The sequence below is a fragment of the Grammomys surdaster genome, unplaced genomic scaffold (genome assembly GCF_004785775.1).
Source record: "Grammomys surdaster isolate TR1022 unplaced genomic scaffold, NIH_TR_1.0 125974, whole genome shotgun sequence".
Classification (NCBI taxonomy): domain Eukaryota; kingdom Metazoa; phylum Chordata; class Mammalia; order Rodentia; family Muridae; genus Grammomys; species Grammomys surdaster.
The window spans coordinates 1,874,836-1,894,260 of NW_021620791.1; the positions used below are offsets into that span (position 1 = coordinate 1,874,836).

At 40.2% G+C, this 19,425-nt stretch overlaps 1 protein-coding gene across 2 annotated transcripts in view; it reads left to right on the forward strand.

Moving 5' to 3' along the window:
* The window catches only part of Nsmce2 (NSE2 (MMS21) homolog, SMC5-SMC6 complex SUMO ligase), a 225,658-nt gene that overhangs the window by 64,079 nt on the left and 142,154 nt on the right, over positions 1 to 19,425 (forward strand). For both annotated transcript variants that reach the window (XM_028753842.1, XM_028753843.1), the window contains exon 4: positions 12,801 to 12,954. In XM_028753842.1, coding sequence (XP_028609675.1) covers positions 12,801 to 12,954 — 154 coding nt within the window. The remainder of the gene's footprint in view (positions 1 to 12,800; positions 12,955 to 19,425) is intronic.

The window sequence follows — 19,425 nt, forward strand, 5'->3', positions numbered from 1 at the left end:
CATGTGGCTGAAGCTGCCAACTTCTTCTTGCTGGGGCTGGAACATGGCTCCCTTGTTCAAATACATCTTCATCCACTTTCTGTTTTCAGTGGTTTCCTTCATTACTTATGCTTGGCTGTCCTGAAACTTGCTCTGTAGACCAGGCTGGCCTCAGATTTAGAGAACCCCTGCCTCTGCCTCCCTAGTTCTGGGATTAAAGGCGTGTACCACCACAACTTCTTTATTAATCTCCTGAACACAGAGCTTAACTTCATTCCATTTCCTGGTGCCCCCTTTCTCCTCAAGATGTACATTTTGTATTTTTTCTTGTTCATCTTGTTCCCTTTCATTATCGATCTCTTTAAGAGTGAATACTAGTAACTACATGACAGAGTCAATACTAGGCTATTTTGAGATTTTCTCTGCCAAAGGGATTAATCCAAAACTCTTCAATTTAGCCTCAGGCAGACTTTTTTGACAAGGGTAGAAAGCAGCTACATTCTTCACCAGAATATCACAAGAATAGTCTCTAGGCCACATGCTAATATTCTTCTTCTCTGAAACCTCTCCACAGTTCAAATCACTGTCAGCACCACTGTCTTCATGTTCTTACTAGGATGACCCATTAAGCCCCATTTAAAGCGTTCAACTACTTTTCTAATCCAAACTACCAAAGTCTACATTTCTCCAAACAAAAGCATGGCCAGGCCTATCACAGCAGTACTTCAGTACCTGGTAAAAAGTTCTCCCTTAATTAGGGTTTTCTTCCTGCAAAGAGACACCACGACCATGGCAACTCTTATAAAGGGAAACATTTAATTGGGGGTGGTTTATAGTTTCAGAGGTTCAGTTCATTATCATGAAAAGGAGGTGTGGCAGCCTGCAGGCAGACATGGTGCTGGAGAGGTAGCTGAGAGTTCTACATCTGGGTCTACATCCAGCAGGAAAGGTGACACACTCCTCCAGCAACACCACACCGATTCCAACAACTCCTAACAGTGTCACTCCCTCGGGATCTATGGGGACATTTTTATTCAAACCACCACAGCTGTTTTTCTTCCTCAGTAATTGAAGTGCCACATGCAAGGGCCAGGGTAACATTGGTATTTTTGCTACAAAGAATTTGTGGTGTTCCCAAGTGAAGTATCACTACCAAGATAAGAAACTTATCAAACCTAAATATGTTTAAGAATTCTAGACGGATGAGTTCTGCTGCTCACGCTCTGGGCATCAACACTTTTCTTTGAGGCCTAAATTTGTAGAAACAGTAGCAGCAGCAGCAAAATGTGTCCTCTTAACACATGTTGGCTTTCTATCACAAAAAGGTCTGTTCTGTTCTGTTCTTTCCTCAATAAGGGGACAGAGAAATAAAAATGACAACTGCTGTTTCCAGTTCCAATTTCTGGGTTGGGCTTCCTTTGTTCACATTCCCTGAGTACCCAGTAACTGCTAAATTATCAACTTACTTTATAAACTATTAGGAAAAAAGGAGAATGAGAAAATGTAAAAGATTAAACACACACACACAAACACACATACATATGGGGAAATATAGAGTTGGCCTTGGTGGCATTTGCCTAGAATCCCAGTGTCTCCGATGCTGAGGCAAGACTAGCACAAGTTTGAGGCTAGCCGTTTAGGAAAATAGTACCCCACCACCACCACCTATCTTAGCTTTGCCCTTGATCCTTGGTTATTCTTCTCTCTAGTGCTCAGCCTATGTTCTTTTGGCCTGTGCAGTCTCAGCTGCTGATACTTTGTTTCCACACATAAAGCCCTAAGATCCTGGTTGCTCTGTCTGTATGTAGTGGCTTCTGTCATCCATTATCTTTACCATTTAATATGGCAACACTAAGATCCACCAGAATCACACTGTCCTTTCTTACTCCACATAGCAATCCTGATTACCTTTGACAGTCACGGCTCACTGCCTCAACCAATTGTTTAGCCTTTTTCTGTCTGTGCCATGAGGGACTCAGAATTACTAGGCTTCTACTTGAACTTCCAGATCAGTAGAGGTATTGTTGAGTCCTTGGACAATCATTCTTTGCTTGGGTTCTGAAACTATCCAACCAGTAGAACCAGAGTTGCCATAAAGTAGGGTAGGGTGGGGGTGTAAACTGGTCTTCAATTATGACAGAGGGGAAGAGTTGTAAAACTAGTTCTCTCTCCCCTGCCTGTCTACTCTGGCTCTAGGAGAAACAATATCTGTTACTCTCTGGTTTCCAGTATCAACAGAATTCCACCTTACTTAATCTCATGAGGTGCTAGAACTAAGATGACGTCAGCTGATGATCCTTTGTTTCTAATTAATAGGATATAAGTTATATTAGTTAGTATTAACCAGCATCCTTGTACTGCTTCACTGTCCTTAAGTGACATACCATGGCAACTGATAAGGCATTGGTTCAATCGTGGGTGATAAAGGCATGGTGGATGGCAAAGACAGTTCCAGGTCAGAGTGTCTTCTTGTGAGAACTCACACATGACCACAGTGGTTTGGATATTTGCCTGGCGTCCTTCATGTTTGCACAGTGTTGGTGTGAAAGGGAGACTTGAATGAGTTGGTTCTTTCTGCCACTGCCCCACTTTGACCTTGTGCAAGATGATTAACTGCTGTGAGCTTTTTTTTAAACTTGAGGCTTTGAGCCACTTGGAGTTAAAAATGCAGGTGTTCATTAGCATTAGCCACAGTCCTCATCACACCCTACCTTAGACTTTGTTAGACTGAGCACTTACTTACAAATATTGCCTAAAATGGGACTCTCAATATTTACTTCATTAGATGTTCCCCTACCATCTGATAAGCTTTCTTCCGAGTGCTTACCATAGTGTCATAAGCTCTTCCAACTAGTTAAAGAATAACAGTTTCCCCTACTAGATCCCAAACCCCATGATCGTAGTAGGAAATAGTTAATTTGTTAATTCATAATAAACCTTCCAATGCCTATTACAGGGTGAGATGCAACAGATAAATCAGTAAATTACTGAGTGGATGAGTACATGAATAAATAAACTGTATGTTTCTTTAAATATTGTCAAAAAGAATTCCTCCAAAACAAAGCAAACAAATTCTAGGTGGTGAGATCAGCATTTTCATTTGTTCTCTTAGGGAAATGAGAATCCTGTTGTCCCCAGTGTTAGAGTGGCCATAGTGGAATGAGCAACATACTTGGGTGATTTTTCAGCATCATGAGTGCATATATGTACTGAGTAGCAGATGCCTGAAGGCAATAAACTGCCTTATTTGGCTGCCATCTTTTGGGTGTGTTCTAACAGGACTGATCATTAAAACCAGATCAATAGCATATATACATACATATTTGACCTTACTCTTTCTCAATTTTTATCTAAGAGCCATGAAGGAGAAAAGTTATCCCATGTCTGATTCGAACTGCTCAGTGGTGATGTTACAACACCTTGCCAAACTGTAAAGTCCACTTGTATGTCATAATGAACCACAAGGAAGTATTTTCTCTCCAGTGTTTAGTTAGAAGTCAGAGTTTTGCTAACTAATGATGCTAGAAAACATATCAAACTACAACTAATTTGGTCCAGTAGAAGTTAGTGTAAATTATACAGTACAGAAGAAGTTGGCATGAGATGAAGGGTACTAAAGGTCTATGCTGGCCATCATTGAATATGTAGGAATATTTCTTAAGAATGCAAGCGGTATAGGAAAACATACAAATATCGCATATCTCCCATATGTATATGTAGTAAGGATATCTACAGTGAAAGCATAATGATTCTCTGTTGATACCTTTTAATATTTTTACCAAGTCGTTTTGTTACATATAGGTGGAGACAGTGTTGACTTTTATTAACGTACCCTGTGTATGACCAGTTGGGTTGGTGGTGTGTCATAAATGTAGGCCAGCATCCATAAATGCATCAATGCGTAGCACAATGCCTAACATTCAGTTGGGACTCAGTAAATATTTGTTGAAAGAGTATTCTGAGGACAAATGGCCAATTCTCTGTAGATTTCTAGTATAAGCCAGGTCCCATAGCTTTTTTATCCAACTAACCACAAATTAGGAATTAGAATACTGAATCTTCTTACTAAGCAGAATAAAAGCAGACTGTTCCACTGATGTATGCTAAGTGTGTTGAACTTTTAAAGGAAGACTGGAAAGCATTGAGTGTTTTTTATTTGGAATCCAGATACCTAACTGGTTTGAAAGTCAATCAATTTATCTGAGACTCTCGGTTCAGTTACAGGAATGACTAATTTTATACTAGATTCTCACATGACTCAAGAAGTGTTTGAATGACTCAGACCATTAATATCTTTCACTCCTGTGATCTCCCCTCCCAGTGAAATGATGCCTGTAAGGCAGTAATGGTAATTGCAGGAGGAGGAGATCTTGACTTTGCCCTGTGGCAATAAAATGACACACTTTTGAGTAATTATATATACATACAGTATTTTACAGAAGAAATGAGCTATATTATCATCTTATAACTATATTAATATTTGTAGTTGCACATTGTGAAAGTAGTACGCAGTTTCAGTATAGGTTATGATTGAGTTCCATCTTTTGTTTCTACCAATACCCCCTCCCCCACCCAAAAGCAAACAAACTGGCTTTATTCAGTGGAAGGACTTGCCAGCAGAATAAGTCAGTCAGCTCATTGTATGCCTGCCCCTTACTGACACAGAGGAAACACTGCAGTCACAAGCAGTCAGGATTGGGTGTTAGTTAAAATGTAGCCAAGTAGCCAGAGAGAAAGCTCAGCAGGTAAGGGTACTTGTTACCAAGCCTGACAACCTGAGTTCAGTCTCCCAGACCCACATGGTGGAAGAAAGGAAGCAATGCCCAAACGTTGTCCTTTGGCCACTTTACATGTTCAGTGTAGCATAGACATGCTCACATACATACAAATAAATAATTTTTAAAATGCAGCTAAATATTTGCAATTGAGTTTTGAGCCTAAACTGAACAAGCTCTTTGAAGAATGTTTTTGAAGAATGTTGATTTGTGTGTTTTCTGCATTACTGCCTCATCTACTGCCTCGTCTTTTTGAAACGATTCATTGACTAAGGTCTGAGTATTTGGCATGTGCTTTTGTGCTTTGTGCTGCTCTTGCCAGAGTCCCAGACGACTCAAACTGAGTCGCTGGACACTTCTCAGTCTGTGGCTGGTCCAACCTCTCTCAGACATCTGACACATCTTAAAATTTCTTCCCAAAATTCTGGAGCACTTGCTTTGGTTGTCTTGTTAACTCTTGCAGGTTTTCTTTTTTAACTCCTCTAGCTGCCTGTTAAGTGTAATATTCTCCAAAGTTCTATCTTTTTTGTTTTGTATGTGTTTCCATTTATTCAGTCTCCTTGGTGATCTCATTCATTTCCATGGTTTCCATTAAAATCTATTCGTGGAGGCCTCCATGTGGGTGTCTCCAGTCTTAACAGTGTGTAGACCTTCGAATCCAGCCTCCCTGCAGATCTGCCTCTATAATGATAATCACAGTAGTAATCATGACAACAATAACAGCTTCTTATTATAGAATTCTCGGTCAGGTGGTTGAGGGCCTTATTGGTTTGTTCCATTTATTTTCAGCAACTATGAAAATTAATACTGTTATTTTCTACCACTATGAGAGGAAATCAGAATTGGATGTATACACTGCCTTTTCTAAGATCATAGCAGAGTCTTATATTCCAAGTCCAAATTTTTAATCTCAACACCTTAGATTAGTGTATCTAGGTGGATTCTATATTGTCTTGTACACACATACATTCTGTTGCCCTCTGCCATACATGAAAGGACATTTCAGAGCTGGAACTTGGAACTCAGTCCATCTCTTACCTAGCCCAAGACAGATCCTGGATTTATTCCCAAGCACTGACATCCAAATTCTGCAGGTACAGAAGCACTTTGTTTACTTATTGTTGCTTGTTTTGTTTTGTTTTTTTTCCAGACAGGATCTTAACCAGCCTACCTTGGCTTTAAACTGTGGACAAGGGATGCCATTTAACTCCTTGATCTTCCTGCTTTCACTTTCTCATGCTGGGATTTCAGGGGCAACATGAGCATGCAACCATCCCCCCCCCCCCCCGTGGGGGTGGGGGTGTGTGTGTGTGTGTGTGTGTATGTGTGTGTGTGATGGGCTTTTTTTCTTTTTCAGGTGAGATCTATTGCTTGCTCTTGGTGTTTTTAGTTATGTTTCCCCATTGCTTTTTTCTCCATCTTCAAACATGTTAAAGCATCTGTGCTCTTGTTGACAAGAAAGAAATACAACTTTTGATCATTCAAAGTTTAAATATAAGTAGAGTTTTGTTGTCTCAACATCACTGAGGTATATACTTCTGGATCCTAATAAAGAAATGACAAAAATCTAAAGCTTCCCAGAGGATTGTCTGAGACCACAGCCTGAAATAGAACCAAGTCTGTTCCGAAGTCTATGCCATGCTACCCATGACTTGGTTCCTGCTGCTTTCCTCCTCTGTACCTCTACAATCTCAGAACTCTCTTAGTTCTGCCCAGCTTGGAAAAGGAAGAAGGGAAGAAAGGATCAGGAGTGAGGAATGCCACAGAAGAAAGGAACAATTTTCTCAAATTGTTTGTTTTAGCAAAAGGGAAACAATGCTCAAGTTAGAAATCACTAAAGCCAACACTGAGTGTCCATACCAGACACTTATATACCACAGAGTAGCTACTGACTGCCCAACCTGCTGGCCATAAACCTTCTTTCATGAAAGGCTCATGAGGCTAGCTAGCTCACAGGTGCTCAACCAATGCCGGGGATGGATGGATTACAAAAATAACAAGTAGGAGATGAGTAAAGGAAGTAGTCTTTGCTAAGCTAGTCATAATGATTTATTAAGACCATGTTTCTGAAAAGGGGGAAGATGTCTGATGCAGGCATGTAACCTCTGCTACTTGGGAAGCTGAAGCAAGAAGATTCCAGGTTTAAGGTCTGCCTGGGCTTCAGAGGGAGTTCAAGGCCAGCCTGGGCCATTTAGTGAGGCCCTGCTTTACAATAAAAAGGATAAAGAAGACTTAGAATGTAGCTTAGTGGTGATATTGGTCTAGCATATATGAGACCCTGGGTGGTTCTTCTAGTACCCCAAATGAAAAAAGAAAAAGAGAAAGAAAGCATAAATAGGCTCCACTGCCTTTTGTTATATATTTTTGTTGTATTTCACACACACACACACACACACACACACACACACACACACACACACACGGTGCATGTGTAATCCCAGCACTTGAAAGACTATGGCAGAAGGATAGCCTCAAGTTTGAGAATAGCTTTAGGACACACAGTAAGTTGAAGGCCACATACACACACATAATGTTTTAGGATGGATGGATGGAGATAGATGAATGAAAAGGAAGAAGATAGATGATGGAGAGAGATGGATAGATGGATGAAAATGCATGTGCTTATGGTTTGAATATTTGACAAGTTTAATAAATACCAATAAAATGATATCAGCAGTTTTGAAATTTTTGCTTAGCCCTGAAAAGGTAGTACAGTTTATTGTACAAAATATTTGTTTGTTTTTATTCATTCATTCATTTATTCATTCATTGTTTTTGAATCAGTCTCCCTTTAGCCGAAGCTGGCCTTGAACTTACTGTGTGTCCTAAAGCTATCCTCACACTGGATGCTCTCTTCCTGCCATAGTCTTTCAAGTTCTGGGATTACACGTGTGTGCTATCCTGTTGAAGAAGCAGGGATGAGATGGCTTCTGTGCAATGCTGAGGATTGCATTCAGGACCTTGCACAGTTTGGGCAAATGCTCTACTGTATTTGGGCTCCAAAGCTTGGGCAGCCCAAGCTTCGGGGGTTTAAAAAAGTACCCTTCCATAAACAAGTTATTTCTACCACCAATTATCCAATTTTGTCTGACTTTTAATTAAAGTTCAACTTTAACCTGAATTTTTATCACTCGAGGAACTTGTTGATATGCCGTGTTGGAGAATCCATTTGAGAGGCTGGAGACATGGCTTAGCAGTTAAGAGTGCTTGCTGCCCTTTCAGAAGCCCTGAGTTCAGTTTCCAGCACCCATACCTGGCAGATTACAACCACATGTAATTTCACCTCTAGTGGGGGATCCAACACCGTCTTCTGGCTTTTGAGGGTGTTACACTCATATGTATAAAACCACACTCAAACATGCATAATAACATTAAAAATAAGTAAATAAATAGATGAGTAAAAATTTCTCAATATTAATCAAGAATTATAAACATGATTTTATTTCCACAAAAAATGAATAAAGAGATAACGTAAGCTCACTGCAGTCATTTAGTCGACCTTAGTCCAACATGGCTCATAACAGAAGAGCAGATTAATCAGCCCATCTGCTGAGAGAAGACAGCGTTTACATCAGGAGACCATGCAGTGGCACGGAAAAGAGGAAGAAGTCCGCATCACAGTGTAGGAGAAGATAGACTACAAGCCCAGTAAAGAAACCAGCCCGTCTGTCTCCGTCATCTTGAATTTCTAGACTTTAGAACTGTAAAAGCGAATTCCTGTTCATTAAATCACCTAATAAACCTTGGTGCTTCATAATAGCACTTTTGTCAAATTGATACATATGTGGTGGGCTTACACTTATATCTGGGCATGCTCTTATTGGTAAGTGACTGGAACTGACAACCTTTTATCTCAGATTTCTTTTAAGTATTTTGAACTTTGCCCTCAGGAAAGTGGACCACCTTTATTTTCCATGTACTAGAATAGCATACATGATCAGTTATACACACACACACATACACACAAGAAGGGGGTGAAGTTCTCCCTATTTCCCTTAAAAATACAGACAAAACAAGAAACCATCAAAAATACCCCCCAGTAATTACACTGGCTGACACATAATGAGTTATTTTCTAGGCTATCATTCAGATTTCTTGGGTACAGTAAATTCTCTTTGCACTGGAAATGTATGCAAATGCAAAATGGACTTTCATAGACAATATTTGATGTGCTAAAGTTTTATAATAAAGCTTTCCAACTTCCTGGATGTTTTGGCTAATAGAAAAACATTTAGACAGTAGTTTTAGTTCATTGTGGTGTTTCTTGTCATGTTTCACATTGCAGTCTTGTTGACTTCAAATGATGAAGCCTCTTTCCATCATTAGTCTCCACACACCCCTGTTCCTGCTGGCCTTCTGTTCAGTGCTTCCATAGCTATTGTATTGAATCGTGGGAGTCACAGGAGTTACATTTGCCGCGTGCATTGATGACTGGGCTGATGAAGGACGTTTGAGTTGTCCTTATCATCTGCTCTTGTCAGAGCTTTTGCTCATCATCTCAGCGTATGTCCTCATCACAGACTGGTCCACACTCAAAGGCCTTTCTGCAGTGCTGCCATTAACAGTCTAAGAGAGCAGTGAATGTGGGTCACTTGGTTCTGTAAACCTGGAAAGAGCCTGTGGTCCTTTTCTAAGAAGAGCAGTTTAGCTCTAGGTTATCCTGTGCTCTTCCTGATGTAGCCTGGAGCACGTCTCATCTTGCTTTGTCAGTGCAGTAGAGGAGGCTAGCTAGTCACTGTGCCTCACAGCTCTTACTCTCTTCGTACACATTATTGCCTAAATACCTTCTCTTGTCTGATTGAGCTTTATTGGTTCTTTAGCCTTTTGGGGGTCATTTAGAAATTTTTATTCAATATAAAACTTGTCCTGGAAGTCCATCTTTGCTTTTCATGGTAGCAGTTGATGGTGAAGTGATATCTGCTTAGAGGGATGTACTTCTAGGAAACCCTAGGAAAACAGTCAGCAATGAGTGGAGAAAGAACAATCTGGAAGTAAATTGAGGTTGTTTATGACTTCCCTGGCTCTCACCTGCTCTCACTCAGTCACTTCCTCCATCTCCATCTCCAGACGGTCTCTTCCAGGAGTTCCTCAAATTCAGCTTACCTGAACACGGGTCCCTTGGCCAGATTCAAGGGCCATTAGACTCACACCACTGTTTACTATGGCTCTTCTTTCTCTGCACTCCTTACTGTCTGCCTTATTTGCTGGTTACTTTCTGGATCGACCAGCAGTGGTGGAAGTGACATCAGTATAAGACACTTCCTTCACTCTGTCACATAAGCATGAATTTGGGGCATTTTTAGTCCTGCTTACATTGTCATTCTGCCCAGCTAACTGAAATCATAGTGATTAAGCAAAGAAAATTGTCTCCCCCCCCCCCCCCGACAAAAGGTGATCACAGCACTTGCTTGGATGTGATTGGTAGGTTCTGAGAAATTAGAAAGACATCTCATTAGTTTGAAATAAAATCAGGAAGTTTCTCTGATTAGAGGGGAGAAGTTGAGCCCTTTAACTTCTTTTTATATTATTTAAGTTTTTAAGCTGATTAAAAAGAGCAAGTTTGGCTGCTCTATAAGCTGTCTTCTAGTGTAAAAGTTATATATTCTACTAATATTAATAACAGGTTGATGATTTGGGGTGTTAGAAGATTAAGTGTTTGATCCTATTAAGATTAACTTGATCTCTTTAGAGTAGTACCTCCTATCTATCTGTCAGGTACTGGAAATAGTGGTAAATCAGACAGTGTCCAAAGAGTTTTTGTCTTAGTCAGAAAAAAAAGACAATGTTGCAAGCATGTTTAGTGAATGTCAGCACAATGGTGAGCAAAGCAGGAGAAGCAGGGATGTGGTAAGGAAGCAGCTAGAATGGAAATAGAAAGTAAGACCTGGAGAGGTGTCTGCTCTTCCAGAAGTCCTGAGTTTGGAGAGACTGTCCAACATGTGTACGTCTGTGAGCACCTGTAAAATGCACATACCCACACAGAGACACATATACATGCACATAATTTAAAATAATAAAGATCCAAGAAAAGAGATAAGAGTGTTACAAAACTGGTATCAAGACCTTTCTCTTTTTCTAAAATCAGATTATATAAACATCACTGATAGGCCAAGAGACAAATATCACTGGTGTTTAAGATTTTCCAGCAGAGGCTGGGGTATAACTAGTGGTAGAGCATATGTTTAGCATGAAACAGGTCCAACCTCCACGACTAAATGAAATCAGAGTTAATAGTGGTAGCCCCAGTGCTGTGTACAAGACCTGTTATGTCTAATTTTTCACTTTCATATCTGTAATATGGAAGGTTATGTCATCTCTGGTGGGTTCTGAGGAGATGAAATGTTGGCTATTCACACCAACTTTCCCATTGTAAGCCCTTCCTCTGCAGCCCTCTGACCATCAGGCTCCAACCCTGAACTATTCTGGTGGCCAGGCCTGACCTCTCCAGGTGTGTAAGTGGCCAGGCTCTGCCCCTGAGGAGCTCCACTGGACAACTCCCAGACTTCCCAAATGGATGTAACCACTCTCCCCCCCCCCCCCCCCCCCCCCCCCGGGTAGGAGAATGGCCAGGCCCCATCCTACAGGAAAAACGAAAACAAACTACCAACTCTCCTAGCTTGCCCTAAGATCAAACCACAAAATCCTTCCAATCCTGGGCGACTCTGAAAAGCTCTGCCACTCCCAGCTTCCTGTCATGTGCTCAGTTCTCTGCTGCCATCCTCCTGGGTTTTCCCTCCCAGTAACCGCTTGTAAGGTGTATTGTGGGTTGTGACTGTGGTATCCCTTGACTCCCAACTGCCAGGATGGATACCTTTTTCCTCCAAGCCCTAAGACTTGTGAAGAGCTAGCTTGTGCTGGCAGCAGCTCCATGAGTTTGCCGTCAGGGAGCTTGTAGGTTTACTCTTCACCAGGCAGGCAGTTGCTTTGCCAGCCATCCTCTCTGTCTTGTCCTACAATTATTCCTAGAGGTCTGGGTAGTAAAGGCTAAATTGCTTATTGTTTTCTCCTCACTAGAAATCTTGCCTTTTGGATGGAACTGTTTGGCTTTAAAAAGCTTTTACAGTCAGAAATTGGTGAGGAATGAGTGGGAGTGCAGGTAGTGAAAACATTTAAGACATCAGCAACATTTATAATTACTTTGTAGAAGAGGAAATGGCTTTCTTCAGCTTTCCCTAGCCAGTTCTTGGAAGAGTAGACCCAACCTCAGAGGTCTCCAACTGCCCTGTTGAAGGGGAACAAACTGTTTAAACCAAGGTGCTGTCAACATTCCATCAAAACAGAGTGGAAACCACAAAAGTATGGGCTACTCTCAAAAAGCAAGTGCCTGGGAAGACGCTCCAGACTTCCAATAATTGCTGCTGCTGCTGCTGCTGCTGCTGCTGCTGCTGCTGCTGCTGCTGCTGCTGCTGCTGCTGCGCATGTGTTCTAAAGGAGATGAAGGTCTAAGGAAGCTACTTAAGACAGACTCAAGAGCAGCATAGATGGGAAGAGATGTGATGGTGCAAACAGCTGGATAGTAACTGCCCAGTGAAGGACGTACGTACATAGCGTTGAAGGTCCAATACCTCTAATATTTCCGCACGGCTGAACTTTATAATATTAGGGAGAAGAACATACATTGAGTGTTCATCCTTGAACAGAACAAGCAGGACACTCAGCTCCTTGTTAGTCCAGGGAACTGTGGAAAGTCAACCCTCAGTTTCTCTTGTTAACGTGGGAATCACTCGCCAACTGGTCAAGGGCTAAAGAGGATGCTGAGACTGAAAATGGAATGAACACTGTTACGTGTAGAGATGGGCTGAGCAGATCCAGGTGAAGGAAGAACACTGATGCCCAGGTCTGGGCCACTTGCCTCTTCTGCAGGGTTCAGCAAGTTTATGGACACGGTGACAGGCTGTGTGGAGAAGGAAGGCAGGGTGGGCAAGTCTCCTGGGAGAATCTGTTTTCTCTCATACTGTCTTTTGAATTAAATGAGATTAAGACAGTTGTATAGCCCTTGTTAATACTCATTATCTCTAATGAACATGAATTTATGGTCTTTCTTAGGTAAAAGAAGAACGTCCAGAGAAAGTACCAGATTTAAAGTTACTGGTGGAGAAGAAATTTTTGGCTTTACAGGATAGGAACTCTGACTCCGACTTTAAAGAGAATGAAAAGTTCGTGCAGTACAAGCAGCAGCTGAGGGAGCTGAAGAAGCAATGTAAGTCAGCCGCTTCGCTTTGGCTTGAAATGAGGGGCCTGACTGTGAGCAGTGTCCGCTTCTCTGCTTGCTCCATCCTCTGCCGGAATGGCTTGTCTTGTTGCAGTTGTGTGTTTGTCTAATACTGGTTCCAATTGCCTGTCCATTTCTGAAAGCCAACAGTTTCCACAAAGTGTCTCACTCCTGGGGAGGGAATTGGGGGAAAAATAAAACGAAAAATCATTTTATTAAAATGACAGTGGTAATTCTTTCAAAATATAAACTGCTGTGCCAAGCTCCAAAGTACATTTGTTCTCATTTGCTACTGTGGGGCAGCATTGGTGAGGCTTCCTCAGGGAGCCCTCCCAGATGTGATCAAAGTCTCTCTGATACTGTACCCCAGGGCACTGTACATTCCATGTGATTTTTAAATTGTCTTAAATAACAGTTACATTTAGGGTTTTGACTGAAAATGAGAGTGAGGAAAATAATTCATTTTACACACACACACCTTACAGAGTGTACCAGAAATAATAGATCTCCACAGTGCCCATCCATTCCTGTCTCTCCATGTGGTCCTCAAAACAATGTTAGTGAGTTGGATCTTTTTTTTTTTCCTCTGTGTCTCAGCAGCTGTTTAGTTGTGTAGAATTTTTTTGATTTGTTTGTTTTAGGATTGAGACTCGTTTGTTCCTTAAAGAATTGTAGAGAAAAATGATTCGCTTTTCTTCCCTTTTGAACATTAGTCTTCTTTCACATTTACTTGTATACCAACTGAGCAGGAATGTCATGTGTGACATAAATTCATTTTATGTCTTTCTGTGTACTCAATGTAGCGATCTGTGTTTTGAAGTTGGCTTTCTTTTAAGTAAAATATTTTCTTTAAATTGGTGCTGAGATCTCAAAAATGACTGAAGAAGCTGCTTCACTTTTGTCTATTTTACAAATAACTTAAGTTTCACAATTTAGAATGTTTTGCAATCATGATGAGACTATTGCTGTTCTGTAGATTTAAATAGTAAGCATTTTTCCTCTATTTGGTTCTTCATTGAACATTGTCACTATCAAAATCTTTCTCAAGTAATTTTGTGCTTTTTCCCCAAATAGAGCATAATCCCCAGAAGAAGGATGATGGGGCTTTTAGTCTTTATGTGTGTCGTAGCAGCCATGTTTGTAACTTATGACAGTCCTAATGTGTCATCTCTTACTTTAAAGGTATTTTGTAATAAAACCAAAGAATAAATATATAAAAAGTGTATTTTCCCCCTTTGTTACTTATTCACAAAGTTATTGTTCCATAAAAGAAACTATAGTGAATTTTAGAATAATATGGTCTTGGAGAAATTTCTAATCAGGAGCATATAATGCAACCAAATTAATGCTTGAATTGTGATTATTATTTTTTTAATATGGGGAGAGAGAAAGAGAAAAGGGAGAGAAGAGAGATGTGTTTTCTCAGGTCCAGCCATACACATCATTTGGATAGTTAAATCTAATGACAAAGTAAATTTATATTGAAAAGAACACTTCCTTATGTAAGAGTTCCCCATGCATTGCAACACTGGGATTAACAGAAGTTTCCCTTTAATTTCCCCTGAAATGTTATTTTAAAAGGTCCTGGTCTTAAATAGCAGAGCAAACAAAATATCAATACTCTTTTAAAGTGCTATATAAGATGCTTTTGTGGTGCTTGCAAAATGGAATTCTTCGCTTAGTGTTTTGAGCACTGCCAGTTACATTTGTAGCATGTCTGATAGTCTTTCTTCTTTAGATTTTACTCTGCTGTGGTGGTCCTCATGGACCAGGCTTGCACAGTGATTGTGTCTAGATCTGAGGTACACTGTGAATTATTACATGGGCTAATGGATCCACTTTGAAATGTGTTCTGGAGTTAAGGAGTTGTTATAATTTGTAGTAATAATGTTTTGTTTTTAAAAATTGGAAAATAGAAATGAGAGGGAGGGAGGGAGGGAGGGACAGAGGCACAGACAAAGACCCTCACCTCTACTTGCCCGTTTTGATGAATTAAAAGCCATAGTGAGAACCCTGTGGGCATGATGACATGCACCTATAATCAATCCCAGCACTCAGGAGGTAGAGACAAGAGGGTCACTTCTGTGTGAGGCCAGCTTGGACTACACAGTGAGTCCCAGGCTAGCCAGGGCTATATGACAAGACTGTCTTAAAGATAAAAACAACTGAAGTGTGTATGTAAAGGGTTGTTCTTTTATGTAAGCAACCATGATATTTTCTCCATATTCCTCATGTGAGGTATAATTGCAGGGGATTTAAGTTATCAAATCATAATTCAGTCAGAGAAGTGTCAGGTAGTTCTTGAACGGGGTTAGGTCAAGGTGGTGGTGAAGGTGGTTGAGTCTGGTGGACAGGACTAGGTATTCTCTACTGTACTCCCAGTGCATCCTGCTGTAGATAGGCAGCTGGCTCTCAAGCTCTGTGATCCCATGTCCCTTAGCATACTGAAAATGTACTTCTCAGGTCCTGGGTCACATGCTGTGTGTGACTTGTAGATCCTATTGGAAACCAGAACTGAAGATTAAAATAATAATAATAATAATCTATTTTTAAAAGTCATGCTCATTAGTGTTAAGTATAGGCAACATTGGACATGAAATGTGACTGTTCCCCAAACATAAGGAAAATGTACTGAAATTGGGTGGCATTGATTCTTATTTTTGCAAATCTCAACTTCTGGCCTGTAAAGCAAATGAATCCTCTTTCTTGCTTTTGCATTGCTCTATAGCTTGTTTTGGTTGAAGGGAAGTCTCATGCTGGTATAGTAGTCACATTTTCAGACCACCAGAAATTCCCATTTTGAAAACACCAGATCTGGGCTGTCTATGGTACAAATTCAGCTTACAGATTGGGAATAGTTTTTTATAATATTAGAGGGAGAGTTCAATCATTGGGGGAATCAAAACAGAGATACTACATAGTGCTGTAAAGATAACATGGAAATCTGCTTTGTAACTAGGTTGGATAGAGCCCAGACATGCTCACTAGTTTACGTGTGGTCTGTGGCAACTTTTCCAATGTCATTGCAGAGCCCGTGTTGCATCACAAACCACTGGCCCACAGAACTTATAATATTTACTATCTGCTTCTTTACAGGAAAGGTTACTGACTCTTCATCTAAACCATATCCAGAGTTTCTTGGGGGTTTTTTTGTTTGTGTATTTGATTGGTGGGTTTTTTTTTTCAAAAAAAAACTGTAGATTCCCTGTGTCCGTAAATACCATACATTTATCTTATATATATTCAGAACACTTTTAAATACCTGTTCTATTTTATTTATGTAATTGATAGTCTAAATGAATACAAATAAGAAACTTAGTTCTTGGAAAAAACAATATTCTTATGTTTATTATGTATTATGTAATGTGAGGAAAGTCAGAACATTTTATCTGGCTTGCTTATATGTCCTGTCATCAGTTGAGGCTCTGTGGACCAGAGTATTCAGCTTTCTGAGGTTGGGTTTAGGCCCAGTAAGAATGAAGACCTAATATGATAGAGTGGGAAAGAGGAGGCAGTTCAGGTGTTAGCTTTTACCTTTTCTAGAATAGAAACCTACTGGATGAGCTATGCTTGTTTAAGGGTAGCATTTCTCCAATGATAATATGCTTTGTTTGCGTCTTATCTGTAGTAACAACATCAGATTCTTTGAAGACATTATTTTTATCCCTTGGACACCCACTCATCGTTGTGGTAAAAGCGCCCAGCAGAAACAACCTCAGGGAGGAAAGATTCAGAGGTTGGAGTTCACATTCATACACGTAGAAATCATGCTAGCAACAGCATATGGAGAAGGCTGTTCACTTATTGGCTGATAGGGAGGTACATAGCAGGAAAGGCTGCAGACAAGATCCACCTCCAGATCTGACCCTGGTGACCTACTTCTTCAAGGTAGGTCCCACCTCCTAAGGTTTCCAGAACCTCACAAAACGATGAGGGCATTAGTGTTCAACACATGAGTCTTTGGGGAAATTTCATACTTAATCCATAATGCTTGTTGTATACTTGAGAAAATTATGACTACCTCAGTTTATTTCTTAGCATCATCACCCAGATTAAATGAGGTACTGGTTCCTTGAAAACTCTCAAACTTGCTTACATTTATTATTGAAAGAGCCAGTATAGGACTCAACAGAAAGAATCCAATCTTAATAGCCAGAACTAAAGCTCCATCCCAGCTCTGACAGATTAACTTTTCTATGGCTCTTTTTTGAAGGCCTGTGTATTCTGCACTCATCTGAGGTTTGTCCCTTCCTTTTACTATGACAAAAGTTGTGGCCAAACTCTATATTATAGCCACTAAATGAAGTTCTTAGCACTTGTGGATTAATAAATGCCAACTGCCATTATTTGAATGTCCAATATGCATGAGGACTTTATATCCATTACTATTTGTTTCTTACCTCACTTCAGGAGGACTGGAGAAAGGCAATGCAAGCTGCTTTTGACCCGCAGTGGTGAAGTTTAGGTGCTGGATGACAGCAGAGCCTGGAAGGATATTTTGGTTTATGTTGTTTGTTACTCTTGTTTATCTCCAACTACACTGACCCTTGAAAAATCTGTTTTCCTTTCTCTTAACTACTTCATTTCATTTCTTGAGAGATGGACTATGAAATTGTCAAGTAGTAATTCATGTGGGTCACCAGATCATGGAACTGAACTATGTATTCTAATGACTCTAAGAGGAATTTGTCTAGCTGTCACTGGGAGACTGTTCCTAACAGTGGCATTTAGAAAGCAGGGAGGCAGGGTGCAACATTGTATGTTATCCTTTCTTTGTCAAGCTTCTGATCTTGACAGTACATTCAATACACAGTACCTAGGACTGGCATTTCTTTTGTGAATAGTTGCTGTGTTTGGGCAGAGGAATGGGATATTCATTCCATCACAAGTTTACAGCAAGTTTTGTGGAATTTATTTCTAGTCTAACAAACAGTAATCTGGCACATGTCTCATCACCTCAGTCTTGACAGCATCCACATGGGGGAAAGGAATAAACGAAACTGATGCAAGGTCTGTTTTTAGCAGACCTGACACCATATAATGAGAACCATGGAGGTGACACATTTACCCAGTGTCTCAGTCAGGAGGCCACAAAGCTGGCGGATACCCATCCAAGGAAGAGAGAAGCTTTAGAATTCAAGGTGGCTGTGACTAAAGCTAGTAAAGGAAGGCTCCCTGTCAAGGCACAAGTGAGTCAGCCGCAAGTTAGAACAACGGAACTCTGGGTGTTTCTCTCGGTGTGACTTTGATGAGGGTGCTGGTATTCAAGCTAGGAAGCAGCTGGACCTAGGAAGACCAAAGCCTCAGTGCTCCAGAGCTGACAGATGTTATACTTAAGAAAATAATTATATCGTCAAATTGTAATTCCAGACATTAGAAAGATTTAAGTTTTGTAATCTATGTGTAATTAAAATGTCAAGCAAATTATTAAGCATTTCTAGTATGTCAGAAGTTTTTTAAGACATGCATATATTTGTGTTTCAGGAAGGTTTTTAAATAGAACCTGGCAGTTCAGTGTATGGCATGTTACTGTGTTTGCATACAGCACGTAGATAAGAACATTGTTAGTCAATCTGAGACTTTAAAGAATCAAACAAAATCTATCAAGTTAATAATTGTTATTTGGCTTTGAAAAGCACCTGTAATTGAGTATGGTCGTATGCATGTGGTAGAAGTCATGCAGGTCAGGACAGAGGGGGTGGAGACATGACTGCAGCTGATCCAGGTACTGCACAAAGCTCTTAACAGAGTACATTGCTAGTGACAACATCTGAAATCAAGTCAACAGGTATAATCTTACACATTCAGAACAACAGTGACTTGCTACATGAATTTCAGTTCATGGTTTTAAAAGCATCTATTTGTGTGATACAAGAATGAAGATATGCTATTGGGAATAAAACAGCTGCTGTGTCCCCTCTACCCACTCAATTTCTATCCCTGATTTTCATATCTGCACTTCTCAAAGGCCTTTTTTGAAATGATGGGATGTGGCATGCACAGTTGTCATCACACATATTGAATGTATCTTCTTAGAAACTCTATCTGAGAATCTTCCCTAACAAGATGTTCAGAAAAAGAGAAGCAAAATTGATTCAGTGATACTCTTTACAATATTATTTATAATTAATATATAAATAATAATTTGAATGACTAACAATAGGTTAGCTAAATGAAATACTCTGCACTGATAATGCAAAATATTTATGTTTAAAAATAACCTTAAGAATTAAATAGTATGGTATTAAGAGTTTTTAGAAGTAGGATACAAAGTTCAATATTAGCTCCAGGCCTGTTAGCTCATGTTGGGATGCCAGCACGTGGGAGACAGAGGCAGGGGAATTACAAGGTTTAAACCAGCTTGAACTACGTGAGTGCCAGGCTAGCATGCACTACAGCATGAGATCTGTCTCAAAGGAAGAAGGGAGGGAGGGAGGGAGGGAGGGAGGGAGGGAGGGA